Below are 19,069 nucleotides of genomic sequence, written 5' to 3'. Positions count from 1 at the left end.
ATACTGTATAATTGTATTTACACTAGAGAGAGAGCGAGAGAGAGAGAGAGATTGAGAGAGGGAGAGAGAGAGAGGGAGAGAGAGAGGGAGAGGGAGAGAGAGAGAGTGAATGGTAGCAAACAATATCCTGTGCCCCAAACAAATTAGCATTGGCCATGCACAACATGCACCGGAAAATGTACAGGAACGATATTACAAAGTACCGTGAAAACTGTTGCATAGTGGGGCACACACTTAATCACTTCACCTCCACACACACACACACAGCACACCAACGCTTCAAAGATTATATGTAGCAAGACACACTTGCAGGGGGCTTATTTCTACAAATAGAGCCGATTTCTTTTAAGTACCATCCTGCTGGACACCGACTCCTCCGTGCCTCTTCCTACTTTCCACCCGCCGTGCCAAACGTATTTGAGTTATCTGGGCGCGTGTCGGCGGGCTAAGCCTGTCAGGGTGGCGGCGCCTATACGGTTTCATGACCTCAGCGTGCAGGTCAATAAAGCCCAAGCCAGCCTCCATATTATAGAGTGTAGGGGGAGAACGTTTCATTGGGCTCCCGCTATTGACAGCAGAAAGGCGCACAGCTCTCCCTGTACACACCAACAGGAGGCTTCGGCAATATTAGTAATTGAAACACATACTGTGGTCGGATAGTGGTCTCACAGCCTAGCACCGAGGTAGTACTCTATGTCCAGGAACGCCTGTCTGAACCTCAGATTTGCATGGGGAGGCCGATTTGTACTGATGAAATATCACACGTACATACAGACGCACACATACACACACGGCCGCAAGAACACACACACACACACAAACACGAGCGTCAAACACACCAATAAACAAGCATCAAACACACACACACTAGCATCAAACACACAAACAGACGCATCAAACAAACAAACACACGTACACACACACTGGCTGCATAGACTAAACAGTTGCCTGGAGTAATCCCTGGAATAGCACAGTTAAGATATAAAATACTGTGATAGTTAGACAGACTGCCCCGGCATCAATCTCAACTCTAATGCGTTTGCTATTGATAGAGACTTTACAAGTGCGCCGTTATGTTGCGAAGCAGCTTAGCTCAATCTTGCATCTCACGCGAGAAAAGAGGGAAATGTGGTTCAGGCCGTGTCGATAAGATGAATATTTTCTGCATCTTGATTCACTGCCGTATATTTCACCGCCCGGCAGATTTTACATTAATGTCAAAGATTAATATACCCAACCACGTTTGAGGACTGCAGATGTTTTATTCAAAGGCCAGTTATAACTCAACGCAAACAATTATATAATTTATTAAATACTTTATATTAAATGATATAATATTTATATTTTAGTATCAGCATAATCTTTTTTTTTTCATGTCTGGCACTGTGGCAACGCAGTTCGGAAACAAAGCATTACATTGTGAAATTCTGACCTTTCGAAAACGTTTTATCTCTTTTGAATTTATTAAACAAATACGTGTCTCTCTCTGTAATGAGTCGGGTTTAGGAATACATAACAGAGAGGGAGAGAGTGTGTGTGTGTGTGTGTGTGTGTGTGTGAGAGAGTGTGTGTGTCAGTGTGCGTGTGTGTGCGTGTGTGCATGCGTGTGTGTGTGTGAGTGTGTATGTGTGTCCGTGTGCATGTGTGTGCGCGTGTGTTTGTGTGTGTAAGAGGCTTGGCTTCGGGAGCCTCCAGAAAGCTTTGATGAATGACAAGTCGCCGGGTACAGTTGGCCACTCAATAGGCCGGGTGGTGCAAGAGGAGGGATCGGGTTTCATCTGGGAGAAGCCCCATCTACTGTCCTGGGTTTCCCACTTGTACTTCCTGTCCTACGACCCTCAGTGATGGCCGCCACACTCGTAGCATAACACTAAGCGGACGTCTCGCCTAATCAAATGGTAAGGCTGATTTAGATCCAGAAGCTTTCCTACAGTATACCTTTAGGCACATTTATTCAGAGAATTATAATGCGTTTAATACATATATATGACATGAAACCCTTAATATACGAAAACCTAAGGACGGGACAGGAATAGAATGAAGTGGAGGAATGAAAAGCAAAGATGGCCAAAGCAAACAAAGTAAAGTAACGCAGAGGAAGAAGAACGTTCACACTGATTACAGTTTAGTAGACATAGAGGACAGCTCTGCTGCAGAGCGGCACGTCACACAGAGCTTAATGCACGTTAAATCCAGAATTATGGTTTGCTTATTTATAGTGCAGATCCATGCACATATATGTCGAGGCTTAGTGGCTGCACATCTTAGAACCCGGGGCAGGGTCCTAGAAACCATTCGAGGCCACGACCGAGTAAATGCGACCTGCGGATATAAACCGTGCGCGCCCCTCTCGTTGATGATCTCAATGTTTGATCGACACATAAAGCACACATTATTCTTCAAAGGGGGAGAATAATTGCTCCTCCAATGACTTGACAATGAGCATGAGATAAGATTTACTGTCATTCCCATGCCCTCCAATTAGAATTCATCGATCCATTTATGCAAGACTGTGGCGCACTGAATTCACACAGCTGCTGTCATTCACCAGGCAGAGATTAAAGTCTGTACAGAGCCCTGCGGTGCCCACGACAATGTATGGAGGCTAGGTCTGACATCATCTCTGTCTCGCCTTGGTTGTCATTTCTATTCAACCGTCTATACACACACACACACACACACACAAAACCTTTCTCTGCAAATGTAATTACAGTTTACCAATGTTAAACATGATGACTGTCGGGGAATAACGGATTGTTTTGACAGCTAACAGAAATGAAGTGTCAATGAGATCAGACATTTTCACGGTTTTCAATAGAAGTTTTAAATAAAACTTGGATTTGGAGGTCTAGTGGCAAATTTAATTAGACACACAAAATGGAAAACAAACCTTGGTGCGGCAGGTGCGTTCAATATAAATTCAGCAGGAAATGGCAAATAAATTCATCTCATTTCCATTATCGTTAATGTTTTTTTGGGGTTGGTATCTTCGTTTAAATATTTTTTAACTTTTTACCATGCTTCAATTAAAGCCATTTGGTAGTCTCTGTAACGCTATGGTTTCAATGCAGGGATATAGAAATGGATTTCCTTACACACCAAAAGCAGTTAAGCCTCATTCTTATGACCCATACTTATCTCTTTAATTTCCTGGGGGGGGGGGGGCTGTGGATTAATCATAGCAGTATAATCCCTTTGCAGTGAATTAAAGTCCTCCATCCAACTCCTTGACTATGAGGCTGGGAAGTACTGTCGGTTGCGGTTACACATCTGTGATAATCCCCATACATTTCCCCCCAAAACCCTCCCTGTAGGTCACAATTTTGGCCGTTCTCCTTACAGTAAGGCTGAATTGAAACACATTACCATGTAGTCTTGTATTCAAGGTCAAGCTTAGTTGTCAGGAAGAAGGTTATAGCATACTTATACGAAAGCCAGTGATTATGATAGGATATATATTGCTATATTCATGTGTTTGTCTTCTTCTTCCATGTTTTTTCTGTGTATTTCTACCTAAGTTCCCAGAAAAACAGAGAATATACAATAGGGGTATGGTGGGCAAAATCAAATCAACCAAGAATCAACCAGCCAACCAACTAATCTCTTTATCAATACATTTAAAGACTTGAGTTTATATCACGCACGTCAATGTAGAATTGTAGAAAAAACTAAAAAACATATAATACATTTTCAAATGCCCTTTAAACACCTGAAACCCTAGAGGGGGTCCCTAATCAAGAAGAAGAAAATGTGTTTCCACTACCTGGACCTATGCCTGGCTTGAGCAGCCATGGATTACAATAAAAGATATAGCAGAAGAGTTCTGACTACAGAGCAGCAACAGAACAGACGGCACACACGCGAATCACAGGCTGACAGACAGGCAGCGCCTGAGCAGAAAAATATAACAACTGGTTCCGTCCGTGGTTTCAATCTCCCAAATCCATACAGGGGAGGTGTGGGGAGAATGCCTCCCCTGACATCAAAAGAAACATTGAGTGCAGAGAGACAACACAGTCCACAGTAAAACCCATTAGCGGGAGAAATCATAGCCTTCCAGGGGTGGCTGCTAGCCGACTTGTGCTATAGGGGTGTTTACCTCCAGCAGGTAGGGAGAGGTGGAAACAGTGGGAGAGAGGCTATAGTGGAGATAATAAGGAGGAATAAACAGCTCCAGATACAAAAACAGCAGCGGGGAAAGTAGTTTTGAACTAATTTCGCAGGCTTATCAGATGCAGATAAGACTAATCGGCCAAGAAAACGATGAAAGTATACGGAGAACAGACCAAGAGAAGAAAAGGGCATTTCTTTTCGTAGAATCTGCTGCCATGGCTGTTATGAAACCAAAACTGATCGGATATCCAATCTATTTTGTGCATGAGTATTTTGTATGGTATTTTAATAGTATGTGTCCTATTATAAAGTAAAAAGAAGAAAAAGAAAAGACACTTTGAAACAACTTCATTGTTTGATTGTAAGTCTATTTTATCAAACCATTCGGTTCTATTAGATCAAGGGTTTATAATTTAATGTCCAGCATACAGCTGTATGAATTGCTCACAAAATACACAACACATTATAATCATACAATATATAGACTTTATATTGTTCAGGTTTTTGAAGGCCTGAGTGCACGCTGCAACCCAACGAATGAACAGTAATCAGTTAGGATGTAGGCAGTGTTATTTCTCCTAAGAGCTCATAATTCAACCGCCCTTTTGGTTGACGGCTGTTTGCGGTGCTGCGGAGCCCAGAGGTCATAAGGCCAGCACTACCAGTGTGCCTCTTTGGAAAAGTGACAGCTTATGATGAAGGCCACTGTATATGGGGCTTGAATCATGTTTGTCCCTCAAATTTATCGATTCGGTACTCAAAGACCATAATAGGATTTCATATGAATTCTGTCCTTCATTTAGTGAGTAAACTGTGCCAAGTATTGATTTGTTGAAGACTCCAAAATTAGATTGGAGGTGTTGGTGGTTTCGAGGTCTGTACACGTAGAGCAGGACATGGCCTGCCGACGGAACGGAGGAGTCACTGAGTTAATTATCAGGAAATGAACTGGGATCACTGTGTTGTCCGTTATGAGGTGTAGCTCTGTCCAATTACCATGCACTATTTCGATTCATGGGCAGTATATTCAAAATGCCCTTCTATCGCTTGCCGGTGACATTACGATGCATTTGAATTGTCTTTGAAAACAAGCATTAAGGATTATATCCCATCCTTAGAAATTGTTTGAAAGATGTTCAAAGTTAAAGATAGCATGGTGGTATTATTGTGCATAACTTACAACAGACAACCTTGTCCGATGTTGGGTAGCAATGCATCATAGACCCACCGCTTTGTGTATAAGCACACAGGCACACACACAACCACACACACACTCTATTTTAATTGAAGTTCGCATTTGTTCCGTCAATTATGAAAGTGAAGCCAGGAGGATAATTACAAATCTATTTCAACACCTTAACAAGCAATCATGCCGGTGCAAAAGTTACTAAATCATAAAACGGGACTAAATTGACTTTCTGTCACATCGTTTTCAGCTAGCAGATTTTAACATCAGACACTTTTATCACAGAATTGACAGCTGGTTTCTAAATAATTATAAGAGAAGGTTGCGTGAATAAAGTAAATGTCAAACACATACTGATCACTACCAAATGTTAAAAAAGCGTTCCAAAAAGGTTGTAATTTTTTATATTCCTTTAAAGTAACTCAAACTGGTTTAGTTATGGAATTGTCTTAAATCAAGATGATAGTAACAACTTGAGGTAAAATCGTCAAATAGCAGCCTAATAGGTTCCTCTGGGCATGGCATACCGTATCATAAAAAAAACACAAAAAATACCTGGGTAGCTAAAATATATAATAAATAAGAGATTAATATTTTGCTGTTTCCTTGATTAATGGAACACATGGGTGCAAGTTTTTCTTTTTCTGAATGCTTAAAATCCTAGTAATTGCGAACCTGGCTAGAAACACCATCCAAGACAGTGCAACTATAACACTAAGAAAAAACTTATAATGTTGACAGAAATAGCCCAATTCCCACTCCGAGCACACGGCCCTACTGGTCCAGTGATGGAATGCCGTTTCACTTTTACGCCTTCAAGGAATTGTGATCTTCCAAAAACAAAAATACTGCAGCGGTCCAGGAATACGCCGTAATCCCATGATCATATCCGGATAATTAGGCTGTTGACCCTATAGAAGCCATCTGCTCTTAATATCCAGGCCTTAATAGGCATCGCAGCATCTGCGTATTCCCAGGCATTGGACTCAGAGCCAAACCTGTCGGCTATGCTGAAACCAGGCATCTCTCTTCCAGGACTTTGTTAACTTATAGCATGGCGAGCTAGCCAGGCAATACATTCTTTTAGTAGCTATAGTATACGACTACTAGTTAGAATTCTATATATATAATTATTTAAAAAATATGTTTGTATGTGTTGATCTGCACAAGCGTAACAAATGCGAAATATGTGCATCGCTGATCTCGTATGATCTATCACATGTTTTAAAATAAACTGAACGGTAAGTGTTGGTGTAGAAACCTCCTGGAGTTGGCTACAGTCAGGGGATTAACGAAGCATCCCCGGCATCGTTTCAGGTAGGTCATGGTAGGTGAAGGCAGAGCAGAGGTACAGAGACACAAGGCAATAAAGAACCCACCCACAGCCACGAGCCACTAACAAGGGCTAGAATTCAGATGACTATGCATCTTTTTCTCTTTCTGTTTATGAGGAGCAAACTATTTTGTATTGGAAGGCCTCCAATGCGGGAGCCTGTACACAGTTAAACTTGGGAGCGGATAACCATTTGTCTTTGAATTGAAGTTAGCACTCGGTACCGGTTTGCCTGTTTTATTTTTAGTCGTATTTTCGCTTTCTTGGCTTTTAGAGCTGTTGTTTTGTGGTTTAGTGATGCGTCGGTTTGGTGCTGGGGAACAGTGAATGCATCAAACCTCATCCAAACACTAGTGCTAGCTTGACACCTTTCTCCTCTGTAAGTCCCGGAAGTCCAGCCAAACCTGGGAGGCCAGTATCTCCCAACATAAAGTTATCATACCACTAATATCAAAGCACATGTACGGTATAGTTCATTACAGTACAGTACAGTACATTACAAGGTACAAATGAACGCAGACACTTAAATGCAACAATAAAGAAAATGGATTTCTATGAAAATAATATCAATTATTATATATTAAGACACTTACAGTAATAACATAGGGAAATGTCTGTCTCATCTAATAACTATAAAACTGACACAATAACTGAGTTGGCTGACAACATGACACTAACAATCACGCTATAAAGCAACGTACGAAATCATTGACTCAAACAAACAGGTTTTACTTAATAACTTAAGTAAAACCTTGAGGACTTAAGGCGGTCCTTAAGTCCTCAAGGTGGTAGAACCTGCCACATTATCAACGTATGCAAATCAGCGCCGGGGAGGAGAATGCAGATGCAAACGACGCTGCATAAACAGATGCTGGTCAATGACAATAGCCATATCCGCTGTCAATCTAGTCTGAGGTCATGTTGACTACAACCTCCATCTATTTCATATGGTATGCGCGATAAAAAACATTTCTATTTCCTCATGTTCTATTCAAAAGTCTGGCTGATTCCATAGGCAAGGACATTCTCTTATAGACCGCACTTGTTCAGGTTAGCTATTGGTTTGTTTGCTTACGTTACCCGGAATCCATCCAATTACGTGCTGAAACAAATTGAGGCCTGATACAAGGTTGAATTAGGGTGGGATTCACTACAAACACAGATGCAGCACATGCCTGTACTGCCTTTGACTTCCTGCGTTGGTTCCTTTGCCCACTGACGGTAGAGCAGTGGCCGGGCTCAATGACACAACGCACAGCACTCTCACTCCATTAGCCACCTTAATTGGATTTGATTGATCGTACCTTTTCAGCCGGACATGGACATCCGTCAAGCGGCGGGGGGGCAGGCAGGGAGAGCATCAGGGGCAACTGCCCTGTCACCGGGGGAGGGGGGGTCTCGTCAGATGTCTTATTGGCTCCCCACTGGATCAATACAGAGATTTTAATCATTTAGTCTCCTCAGATAAATGGCAAGGTAAATCAAAGGCACGGCACTATACAGTGCAGAGTGGGGCTGCGGTGGCTGCTATCTGTCGATGCACCGGGTATTTTTGGATACGCTAATAGGTCAGAACGAGGATTAAGAAAAAAAAAAAAAAGGCAACGTGACAGTGGTACTTACTACTTTTTAGAGTTACATTTCTACTGCACATATGGTGCATGGATGTGTTCCCATATATTTGTTGTCGATTCTATTCAGAGAAAATGTTTAATCTCTTTATAATTCATATTAATATCCTGTCTTTTCTGCTGTGACACCCTCATTTCCTTTCTGCGATTAGCTAAGCACATCTTATCTTATCCTAGTCTTAATTAATACTCTATATTTGAGTGAAATTAAAGTTTGCCACATCTTCAGCTATCTCCCCAAGGTCATGTCTCTATCTCCCCAGCCGCGGTAATTCAATACCAACGTACAGAGTGACCATATGGATGCATACAATACCAGAGGTCAGAGGTGCGGGCTGCAATTTGAAAAGGGATGTAATGTAAACCCTTCATTGATTCAATGCATCTTGATTCCTGGCTATCTTTACACAAGTATCTCATAACCGATGGGGTCCGAAAGAAAAGAAAAAAGACCGACCCCACGGGTCCTTAGCGCTTTCGGCCCTTGGTCATTTGTAGGAGAGCGCTAATGGTAAAAATGCATAGAAAGAATCAAGATTGCACCGTTTCACCTTGGCTTCCTGCAGCTCACAGCAGTTCTCCATCTCAGCCATGTACGGATCACAGTAGATAAGGATTTGTTGAACTTCTATCTGTAGGGGGGGGAGGAGAAGGGAAAGAACAATGATTTAAGACACAAGCTGCACAAGGTTGTTTCTAATCTCATAACCGTTTGAGTGTGAACATTTATGAGAACACGCACAGCGGGCTGTAAATCTAGGCGCCCGCTGAGTGCTGTTGTTTCAACATCTGCTCTGCGGTAGTGCCGCGTGGAGATTCTGCTCTTCTGTGACGCACTGCCGCCTATGCTCAACGATACTTAAGCTCCATTAAGTTTTAGCTAGATTTAGTTAAACTCCAGAACAGCAGAAAACTCTAGTGGTTAGGGTGTTTGACTCCCAGCAGAAAGGTTACGTTTCCACACTCTGTGTGGCGTCTTGATTAGGGATGAGTCATCCCTCAGCCCTCTACACCTGCTCCCAATTATGGCCTGTACACCGTGATGTCACATCCCAATGCTGCCTCCATTTTGGAAGCATAGGAGCATTGGAATGTTAGTTATTGTGTAATGGCTGGTTCAGACTACACGATTCTCAGACATTCCTCCACGATTTAACACGTCACACTATACGATCACGGAGCCAGGAAACCGGGCCTTGTCTCGTCGTAAGACTGGCCGCACTACAAGATTCGAGGGTGCGATGCTCTCTACTTTGTATCATTCACGTTTGCAAGATATTTAGAAAATCTAAGGTTTAGAACTAACATAAATGCTTTTTACATTTTTGTCATAAAGGTTACAGTAGTTTTTATATCTGCTCAATGCAGCAACTCCTCACAGTAGTTGCGTTTCGCGTGACATGAACGATACAAAGTAGACGCAGCAACAACGTAGCCTAGCAAAAAAGCGTTAACAATGGACCCCGAGTACCTAGCACGAGGCATTATGCTGGCCGTCCTCTGCACAGAAACGGAAAGGAAGAAAAAGAAGAAAAGATTGTGGACTCGTTCTTGGGTTGCACGAAGAGGCAAGCTCGGGTTGTCGGTGCTACATACCGAACAGGAGGTAATGTTTTACGAACATAATAAGTTGAACGCTGCGCGTGAGCCCCAGCTGTTCGCGGGGTTCCCTCGCGCCACTGGGGGCGGGGTTCCCTCATGTCAACAATGGATACGTCATGCAATTCCCCCAAAAAATTTGACAAACTTTTCGTCGTGGGGCTTTCGAACGTCGCAGACGAAAACATCGCAGATCGCAAGCATGTCACATTACAAGACCTCGTCTCTTCGCCGACCTTTCAAAATCGTGTATGATTCGCAAATTTGTCTGCGACGAAAGAATCGGGGCAAAATCAGGCTGAAATCGTGTAGTCTGAACCAGCCATAAGTGGTTATGGAGTTTTTCGTCCTTAGGGTTAGGGTTTTCTCAGGGTTTGGGTTTTCTCAGGAGAGACGTGGCAAACCAACGTTTATATTAGGCTAGGTTACGTTACATTCACGTTGATCAGGGATTTTATCACACTACAACTCTCTTGAATCCTCTCAAAATTAGGGACTATCGGCAACAGAATAATCCCATGACGCAATCTGATGTACAAGACCTATTACATGTATCTAAAACAGCCATACTAAACAGGTTCACTATCGACCCAAAAAGTGTATACAGTTTGAGATGCTATGCATACAAACAACAGCTCAAATACTACTTCTACATTTCCACTAGTAAGACTACGAAGCCGTATCACATGTATCTAAAACAGCCATACTAAACAGGTTCACTATCGACCCAAAAAGTGTATACAGTTTGAGATGCTATGCATACAAACAGCAGCTCAAATACCACTTCCACACTTCCACTAGTTCGACAAATAGACAAACGCGCATGTGACGTACGTCAACAGGGCGGCCATCTTCCACCCGCGTGGTGACAAGGGTGCGTCCGCTGCGCCTGATGTCGACCTTGTCTTCGGTCTGCCGCCGCTCCGCCAGCTTGCAGTCCACGTACAGGGAGACGACGGTGCTCTGCACGGCCACGCCCAGCTTGTGCCACTGGCGGTCGAAGAGGGCGTGGAGGTCGCGGCCCCTGAAGGTGTAGTGAAGGGTATTCTTCTGGAGCCCCTGGAAGGAAAACTCCACCGCCCGCTTCGCCCCGTCCACCACCAGGGACACCTACGGCCGAGTGGTGACAGGGGAATGTTTTTCGATTTTTTTTTTCGGTGCTCACACGGATTATTACAGGCTTTGCAAAAACAAAATGTGCTTTTACGTCCATCGAGTTTGAGCTTGAATGGTTTATTTTGCCATTTTCCCTTTGACCATTAAAACCCTGAATCCATGGTTGCATCCCTTAATGTGTTTGCCAAAACATTAGCCTTTTTGGAAGGCCGGTGATGCATACTGGTAATCACAGACACAACTGTGAAATTCACATTCCCAGAGAAATTTTAATTTGGCCTCATAGGCTGGGTTTTCGTCACCTAGCATGCTTTTGGCATGCTTTTAACACTAACATGTCAACACTAGCGGTAGACCCTACCTGAGTTCCTCCCGTCTGGTCAAATATCTGCCATAGGAACCAGCGGTCTTTCTTCGTTGTTCTTCTTAGACGGTAGAGTGTGACGAAGGAGTATTCACTTGGAAGTCCATTTGGAAACACTAATCTAGGAACGGGAGAATGGAAGACGTCACAGAGCTTTGTCAATGGCGCATTCATTTTCGTAAAAGAGAAGCAGAAAAAAGTCTACGAAGATTTTAACTCTGCCGCTATGGTTTGATATCAAATCAACAGAAATGCTATCGTAAAGCTCCATTACGGGAAGTCTTTTATAGCTTTCCGTCGCGGGCAATTCAAGGATCAATAAATCACTTCATTATTCTGCTGGTGAACAACGGTTGTCTCATAACTGACACACGCAATCGCACTTTATTAGTCGGATGCGTCCTTATTTGATAAATGAAAGTCATTCAGAGTCTGAACTCAATGCAACCCAAACTACACTGCATACCCTGAGCTACACTATAAATGGATTAACAATGGCTGCTTAGAAAATGTGACAGCTACGACATGCAATATATATGCACATATGCTCATAATGTGTATTCGTTTGTGTGTGAGTGATGTATCAAATCTCATCCTCTACCACTAACATCCGCCCAAACAAAACAAAAACAACTTTATTAAACGGCTCATCCCTTACGCCGCCACCTTTCCACCACCTTTTTTGTAATCCCTTATAATACAAAATGTAATAACCTTCAAAATGTGCCTCGATTAGCTTCTGACCGATGCGGGGGTATGGGTTACATTAACGTATTAAATCAACGGCCCAAAAAAATTAAGTACATAAACACGATACCTCCGCAGAATCAGCGAAAATAACAATAACAACACGATGGTAAGGTCGTCGTGGAGACACAGAACCGCCTGGGGGGAGCGAAAGAGCAGAGCAAGAGTTTCCCGAGACAGTTTGGAAATTAGTTTTCAACCCAATAGATCATCTCGTGTTCACCACGCGCATGAAACCCTCCCACATTGTGTTTCTGTTCACTTCTTCTCAAACTGCTGGAAAACAGTACATGACTGAAATGATAAATGCCCCAGTAAAGGCTTCCGAAAAAAGGTGAAAAAAAATGAAATGCTTTTATGGGAGGGGAAAAAAAGTAGAGGTCTGAGAAGGTTGTTTTCCGCCCAAAGGCCAGGGGACTGTTTGCGATTCGATTTAGCAGCAAATGTGTCACGGCTATTTATAAAACTGAGCACTTATGAAATTTGAAAATCAGCACAGAACATCCCTGTATAAAAGGTGTATTCTCGCTGGTGACAGACTGAGACATGATGAGAAGGTTTCAAGATTCAAAGCCACACATTTAATTTTGTCATTGCTGGGGACACAGAACCAGGCTAGATCCAGAGGGGGGGTGATCTATTACAGTGGGGTTATCAATCAGAAGGATTACCAGGGGCACTTCTGTCACCCCTTCATATTTCTAGTGTACACACAAAAAATCGTTCACACAAAAACGGTATACAATAATGCCAATGTCCTTGCATATCATTGTACGATATTGTATCTATGAGTTAGTACAGGGGAAGGATAGTGTGGTGATAGCGTGTTGAGAGGCCTGAGTATTGAGCTCAATCCCCAACATCCACTGCATCCTTGATCAATACGCTTCACCCTGACCTAACGCCTGAACAAGATTTGTCTAAATTCACAGTAAGTCGTTTTGGATGAAGCGTGTCTGCTGAGGGTCTGAACAGAATACACGCGGCGATCGATCGGGCCTCCTTGGCCTCTCTCAGTGGGGTTAGGACTTAGGACGGTTCCACATGTAGGGGGAGCATGCTCGGTTTACAAAACACTGTTTGCCTGAAACATGGCCCACTTGATCTCTGAGGGACCCGGGGGGGTGGGGGGGTCCTTGACCCGGTGTGTGACTGAGAAGATCTGTGGGACGCCTACTGCCTGCTTGATACTCGGTGAATAAATGTTGTTCTAAAGAACACCAACACACTGAGAGAGCGAGAGAGACAGAGAGAGAGAGAGAGAGACAGGGAGAGAGAGAGAGAGAGAAGGAGAGAGAGAGAGGGAGAGAGAGAGAGAGAGAGAGAGAGAGAGAGAGAGAGAGACAGAGAGAGAGAGAGAGAGAGAGACAGAGAGAAGGAGAGAGAGAGAGGGAGAGAGAGAGAGAGACAGAGAGAGAGAGAGAGAGAGAGACAGAGAGAGAGAGAGCGAGAGAGAGACAGAGAGCGAGAGAGAGAGACCGAGACAGAGACACAGAGTGAGAGCGAGAGAGAGACTAAGAAAGAGACCTAGCAAGCTATGATATGGTTATTTCGTGGGAAGTGTCAATGAGCAAACTGTTATGTAATAAACATTTACGGAAAATAGTATCGCGGCATTGATCCGATGGGACGCCGTAAAAACAAATTGAGCTATTAAGATGGAAATAGTACCAAGGTGCCCGTGTGTCATGATGCCTTGTAACAGTTGGCAACTGTATCAGACTAATTTTGCGAGAGCGCATATTTTATCGCTCCGTCTTTAATGGAGTATGTCTTTAATGGTGTATCTCGAACATTACTTCAACGCGTGAGGTATCGAAAAACAGTCAAGAATTCCTACTCTATATATATATGTATATATATATTGTATACACAATATTGTTGAGAGCCTTCCAAATATATGTCAGTGGATAAACTGAAAGGATCCAATTATCTAATATTGAAATTCTATTTCACGGCCATAATACGGACTCTATAGGGGCTGCGCTGTGCCTTGGATGCCCTCCTTGAAAACTTCAAAGAATCCGCACCTACTGGGTGCACTTCATACAGAGAGGGCCACTGTAGCTTTCCTTCAGCCTGAGACAAGCATTTGCATTCAAACAGTGGATTCCTGCACTTGAATGGTGTCCATAGAATACTGACTTCACCGCTCACCTAGACATCCCTCATGAACCATGGTATGTATTCAGCAGATGTATGTGTTTGCATGTATGTGCCTATGTAAATGCTCATGCATATGCACTTTATATTTATTATATAGGTATATGCCTTTGTATGTCTTTATTATGGATAGGGTTTTGACAATTCATTTATTTAAATGGATTATTTAAGTTGCATCGGTATCTGTGAAATCTGTTGCAAGTGTTTTAATAAGCAGTACAAGACCGTACGATGCAAGACTGACTGTCTTGTATTAAATAAACTTCAATTCAATCCCACTTGATTACACCGAACATGTTTTTTGACAATATGCCTGTACGTTACATAACCATCGCGGTGGAACGTCACGATGTAAACAACAATGTTTGCCGTTAAAGCCCCAAGGAAGTGATTGTGAGTAACTCATTTGCATATAGCAACATTAACATGGACAAATATACTTGCCTGACACGAGTGGAACTAATTAATATTCTGCAAAACTTTTCTAATAACAAAAACATCTCATTTGTAGATGGAAAATAACAATATATTGTCCCCCTGTGGCTCTTTAATATCAAACTGCTTACAGCGATAATGAAGAACCAGCTGTTTGCTCCTCTTGCCAAACGTCGGATGCAAAATCCTGCAGGGTTTCCGTGTCAAACAAACGGCAGGAGTTGGATCTGAAGCACAATAGCTACACGAGCCGTAGTGTCCGGCCATGCAACGCAGTACAAGGTGTACAGAGATTGCCATTAGAGCACAGGCAGCTGCGATACGTAATTCAATCCAGGACTCGTGTTTACCGTCTCCAACAAATGAACCTGCATCGAGGTGACCCCTGTGTGCTGCGATACGCATGACATCACGCCCGCTGAAGGCCTTTTGGTTATGGAGGACAGAAAAGAGGGCATTTAAACTGTGGCAATAATAAAGTGAGCAGGCAAGCAAAAGATGTTTTAGTGGCGGTGGAAAGAGAGGGTCTGTGCCCCTAACCCCAGTTCACATGCCCACTCGTGGCCTTATTTCCCCCAGCTGACGCGCACCATCACCTGTCAAAGGGCTCTGATAATTGGATATGAAGGGGCAACCCGTGGGCGGATCTGTCTGGAGGGGTGGGGGTACGAGAGCAAAGACCACCCACTTTGAGACTGCGGACGGACGGCGAAGGGAAACAGAGATCGCAGATCACCTGACTTGAAGATTCCTCCCCTGACCACAGAGAGCAAGCGGTTACTGTATTTACAGTGGCGTGTGTGTGTGTGTGTCTATGCGCGCGGTTGTATGTCCTGTTAAAACCCTAAAAATACCCTGCCCTTCCCAGAGAATGGCCGAGGGTTTCTCAGAAGCTGACCCCAGGAATGTAATAATAAAGAAACAAACACAGTAATAAGCGTTTATTCCTGATGTTATTTCCATTGACGCTTCATCGACCCAAATCAACCCATGATAAATCCCTCAACCAACTTATTCGCCAAGAAGAGATTCCACAGGGTATCTCTGTCATTGCACTCCTATAGGTAACTTGAAGCTGTTATATATTTCATCACGATTTAACCACATCCCAACCTCGGCTGCATTATTCATGCAGGTGAGGTCTGAAGTGCAGGCCAGCTAGTAGACTAGGGAATACACTGTGTGTGTGTGTTCGGTGTGTGTGTGTGTGTGTGTGTGTGTGTGTGTGTGTGTGTGTGTGTGTGTGTGTGTGTGTGTGTGTGTGTGTGTGTGTGTGTGCTATTTATGCAGTGTCTCCAATAGTCCTGCCTCATTATACCTACTTATAAGTCACCTTTTTTACCTATACAATTTTTTCCATATTTTATTTTAAACCAGTGTATATCATTTTGGTTTAAATGCTTCCTCGTGTAACAGCTTGCCTCTCAGTTGGCCCCACCTGACCTGCGTTAATCTAGCTGTTGCTCTAGGTGAGTTGCCCCCGGTTTTGTTATTCCAGTGAACCTGCCATGAAGCTAACTTGTGGTGCTTCTTGTGGGTTTTTTTCAGGATAAGCAGCTGTTTAAAAAGAAAGGCACAGCTGAAGGGAGACTGTAGACTTTCAGTGTAGCAGGTTTAGCGCGTGGTTGCATTCCATGCGCTGGTTATCGCGCGTGTGTGTGTGTGTTTTTGACTTGAAATTTAAAACAAGAGTGAATAGCCGTCTGCATTACGATGTGTTTCCCATTCTTTGTGATGAATTATTAAAGCCTATAGAATAGGGCTGGGCAGTCATTCAATGCTATAGTTTATCGTTTAACTGAAGATATCGACTTACTGTGATACCCAGGTTTAAAACGTCTGTGAGAAAGACAGTTAGACCGTTTAAGATGGTATTTTAAATTCCTAAGCAGATTGTGATATCTATAAATTTCAAGTAAAATTCCCCACAATAATCTTGATAATACATTTTCCCATATCTCCTGTTCCTACTATAGATGGGTGTAATACTTTGATTTGTACAAACTTCAGCAATACTATATATAAACAGCAACATGTCCATTTGATACACATAAACACATCACAAGCACATGAATACATACACACACAAACACATGCAAACACACACTGACAGACACACACACACACACACAGACTCACTCTGTTGGTTTAATAAGCGGGATGCTTCCCAATCGAAAGGATGTTCTGTCCTCGGCCACCGTCCCCTTTCGCAGTAGAAACTTTTCTGTGAGGTCAAACCCTGCAGAAAGAGACGCACACAGCGGGTGTGAAACAGCCTGTGTGTCGATGCTGAATGAAACTCTCTGGTGCTCTCTCGAAAGGAGGTTGTACCTGTTATGGCCAGCGGACGATCTAAACTGTCGGAGAAGCGACGGTCCTCAACGTGCAGGGATGGACAAGTCTCCTCTGGATGAGGAAAATATCAAAGCATGGTTATGCCTTTATACAGGGGAATGCCGTATACACATGTGTGTGTGTGTGGGCATTCAAGTGTGCCTGTATTTGTGTGTGTCAGCTGAAGTTCAAGCTTTATATGTGTGTGCATGTGTCTGTGTGTGTGTGTGTGTGTGGGCGTGTGTGTGTGTGTGTGTGAGTGTGTGTGCGTGTGTGCTTGAGTGTGTATGGGTGTGTGTGTGTGTGTGTGTGTGTATGTGTGTGTGAGCTATTTTGTGTGTAAGGAGCATTAAATGTTAAGATTTGAATGCATAAAGAGTGGAAATATAGTGAGAGGGGATTGTCTTCTCTAAGATAATATAGCTGTGAAGGGTGGATTTTCTCTTCATGGCGAATGTATCCTTAAGCCATAAACACCTTTGAGATGATATTGGAATAATATGAATCCATAATGTTGTCCTAGGATTATAACGTTAGCCGTTCTTATTCTACATTTGCTGGCTCTGCAATATAGATATACGATGGTCTCAGCTTTGCTATTACACTTCACAGAAAATAAATGTCACAGAAAGGGGATACTTTTTCTTTCTCCAGCCTCGTCTCGAGTCTAGAGACAATGACAAGGGTTGCCTGTTTTAAAAGTGCTTATGGTTGAGGAACAACACAACACAATAACTGAATAGAACATATTTCAGTTGAAGTGTGCGGTAGCAGTGTGTAGCTGGAGACGTGTGAGCCCATTGCCTTGTGACATAGTAGCTCTCTGAAAATGGATCAATTATATAAACACAGCCTGACATTGCTACCTGTATCCATCCCTTTATGTATTGGGAAGAAAACAAACCACCATTGCATTGTACAGATGATACAAACTAAGGAGACATCATAGAAGACAAAACAAAAACATAAATCATCTCATACATAGATCCATGACCAGTGTTCCACTGTGTTCCACTGTGTGTGTGAGTGTCTGTGTGTGTGTGTGTGTGTGTGTGTGTGTGTGTGTGTGTGTGTGTGTGTGTGTGTGTGTGTGAGTGTGTTTTTGGTTGTGTGAGTGTGTCTGTTGTGAAGAAAACAATGTTGGCAGCAAGCCTCCACAACTTACCAGTTCTTTCATTCACTGCCATGCCAAAAGTGCAGCAAACTAAATTTACAATCCAAAGAAAAGCAGTCCATCTCCAGGGGTTCCTCATTTCTGTCCAGACACTCAGAGCAAACTCCACTCGAACACCTGAAAGCAAAATAATGACAGTAAAATAGTTTTGGGCAAGTAAAAAATAAGAAAAACAGACAACTACTCAAAGTTTAATCTGCGTTTGTAGTCCGACTCCGTGCCGCGCTGTCTAGATTCAGTGTGTAAATTGTCTCCAGCTATTATGCAGTTTTAGTAACCAGGTCTTTGATGAACTGTAACACTTTCACCATGAAAGGCTCTTCGTGAAAGCCTTCTTTAGATGATGGACATCCGTGTGGGCAAGTCTGCTGGTAAAAATAACTGCAAATGCTTGTGAGTGTCAATTGTAATAAGAAGATGGAATGTTTTGATGCTGCATCTAAAGCATCCATAGTCTTTGGTGTTTGTGTTTGTGTTTGTGTGACTTTGGTTTGGTGTGTGTTTACTTGTAACAACACCTGTTAAGTTTTGAAGTAGCTTTTAGAGCTTTTTATTTATCTTTATCTTCTGAGGCTGCTAACTTAACAACAGTCAGCTAGTTCTACTGTATTCATATCAATGTTTTAAGTTTTCCGCCATCAGTTTCATAGAATATCAATACCACAATGAAAGAGATACATTTTATGAATAACTCAAATCACTTCAAATAATGTTGTTATATAAGATGGCTTAATGTAGTTTCTCTTTAACACAGACATTGTGGCACATCTTCACCCTCAACCAGGTGATACAGTGATTGTGACATGTACTGTAGTTGCTTCATCATGTCCCTTATTCCAAACCTTAACCCCCTCCTCACTCTGAGATGACCCTA

The 19,069-nt window shown here is 42.8% G+C and overlaps 1 protein-coding gene across 1 annotated transcript in view; it reads right to left on the bottom strand.

The window, feature by feature from the left end:
- LOC307070523 (uncharacterized protein) overlaps nucleotides 1-19,069 on the bottom strand; it is a 105,545-nt gene that overhangs the window by 85,228 nt on the left and 1,248 nt on the right. The window contains exons 2-8 of the mRNA XM_079729027.1: nucleotides 18,187-18,312; nucleotides 17,019-17,093; nucleotides 16,827-16,926; nucleotides 11,340-11,463; nucleotides 10,697-10,972; nucleotides 8,815-8,895; nucleotides 7,937-8,056 (exon numbers count right to left, since the gene is read on the bottom strand). Coding sequence (XP_079585153.1) covers nucleotides 7,937-8,056; nucleotides 8,815-8,895; nucleotides 10,697-10,972; nucleotides 11,340-11,463; nucleotides 16,827-16,926; nucleotides 17,019-17,093; nucleotides 18,187-18,274 — 864 coding nt within the window. The 5' untranslated portion in view covers nucleotides 18,275-18,312. The remainder of the gene's footprint in view (nucleotides 1-7,936; nucleotides 8,057-8,814; nucleotides 8,896-10,696; nucleotides 10,973-11,339; nucleotides 11,464-16,826; nucleotides 16,927-17,018; nucleotides 17,094-18,186; nucleotides 18,313-19,069) is intronic.

The sequence above is a fragment of the Pollachius pollachius genome (assembly GCF_949987615.1).
Source record: "Pollachius pollachius genome assembly, chromosome: 2".
Lineage (NCBI taxonomy): Eukaryota > Metazoa > Chordata > Actinopteri > Gadiformes > Gadidae > Pollachius > Pollachius pollachius.
Note: the sequence above shows the minus strand (reverse complement) of the source record. Positions and strands in the feature narration are given on the sequence as shown.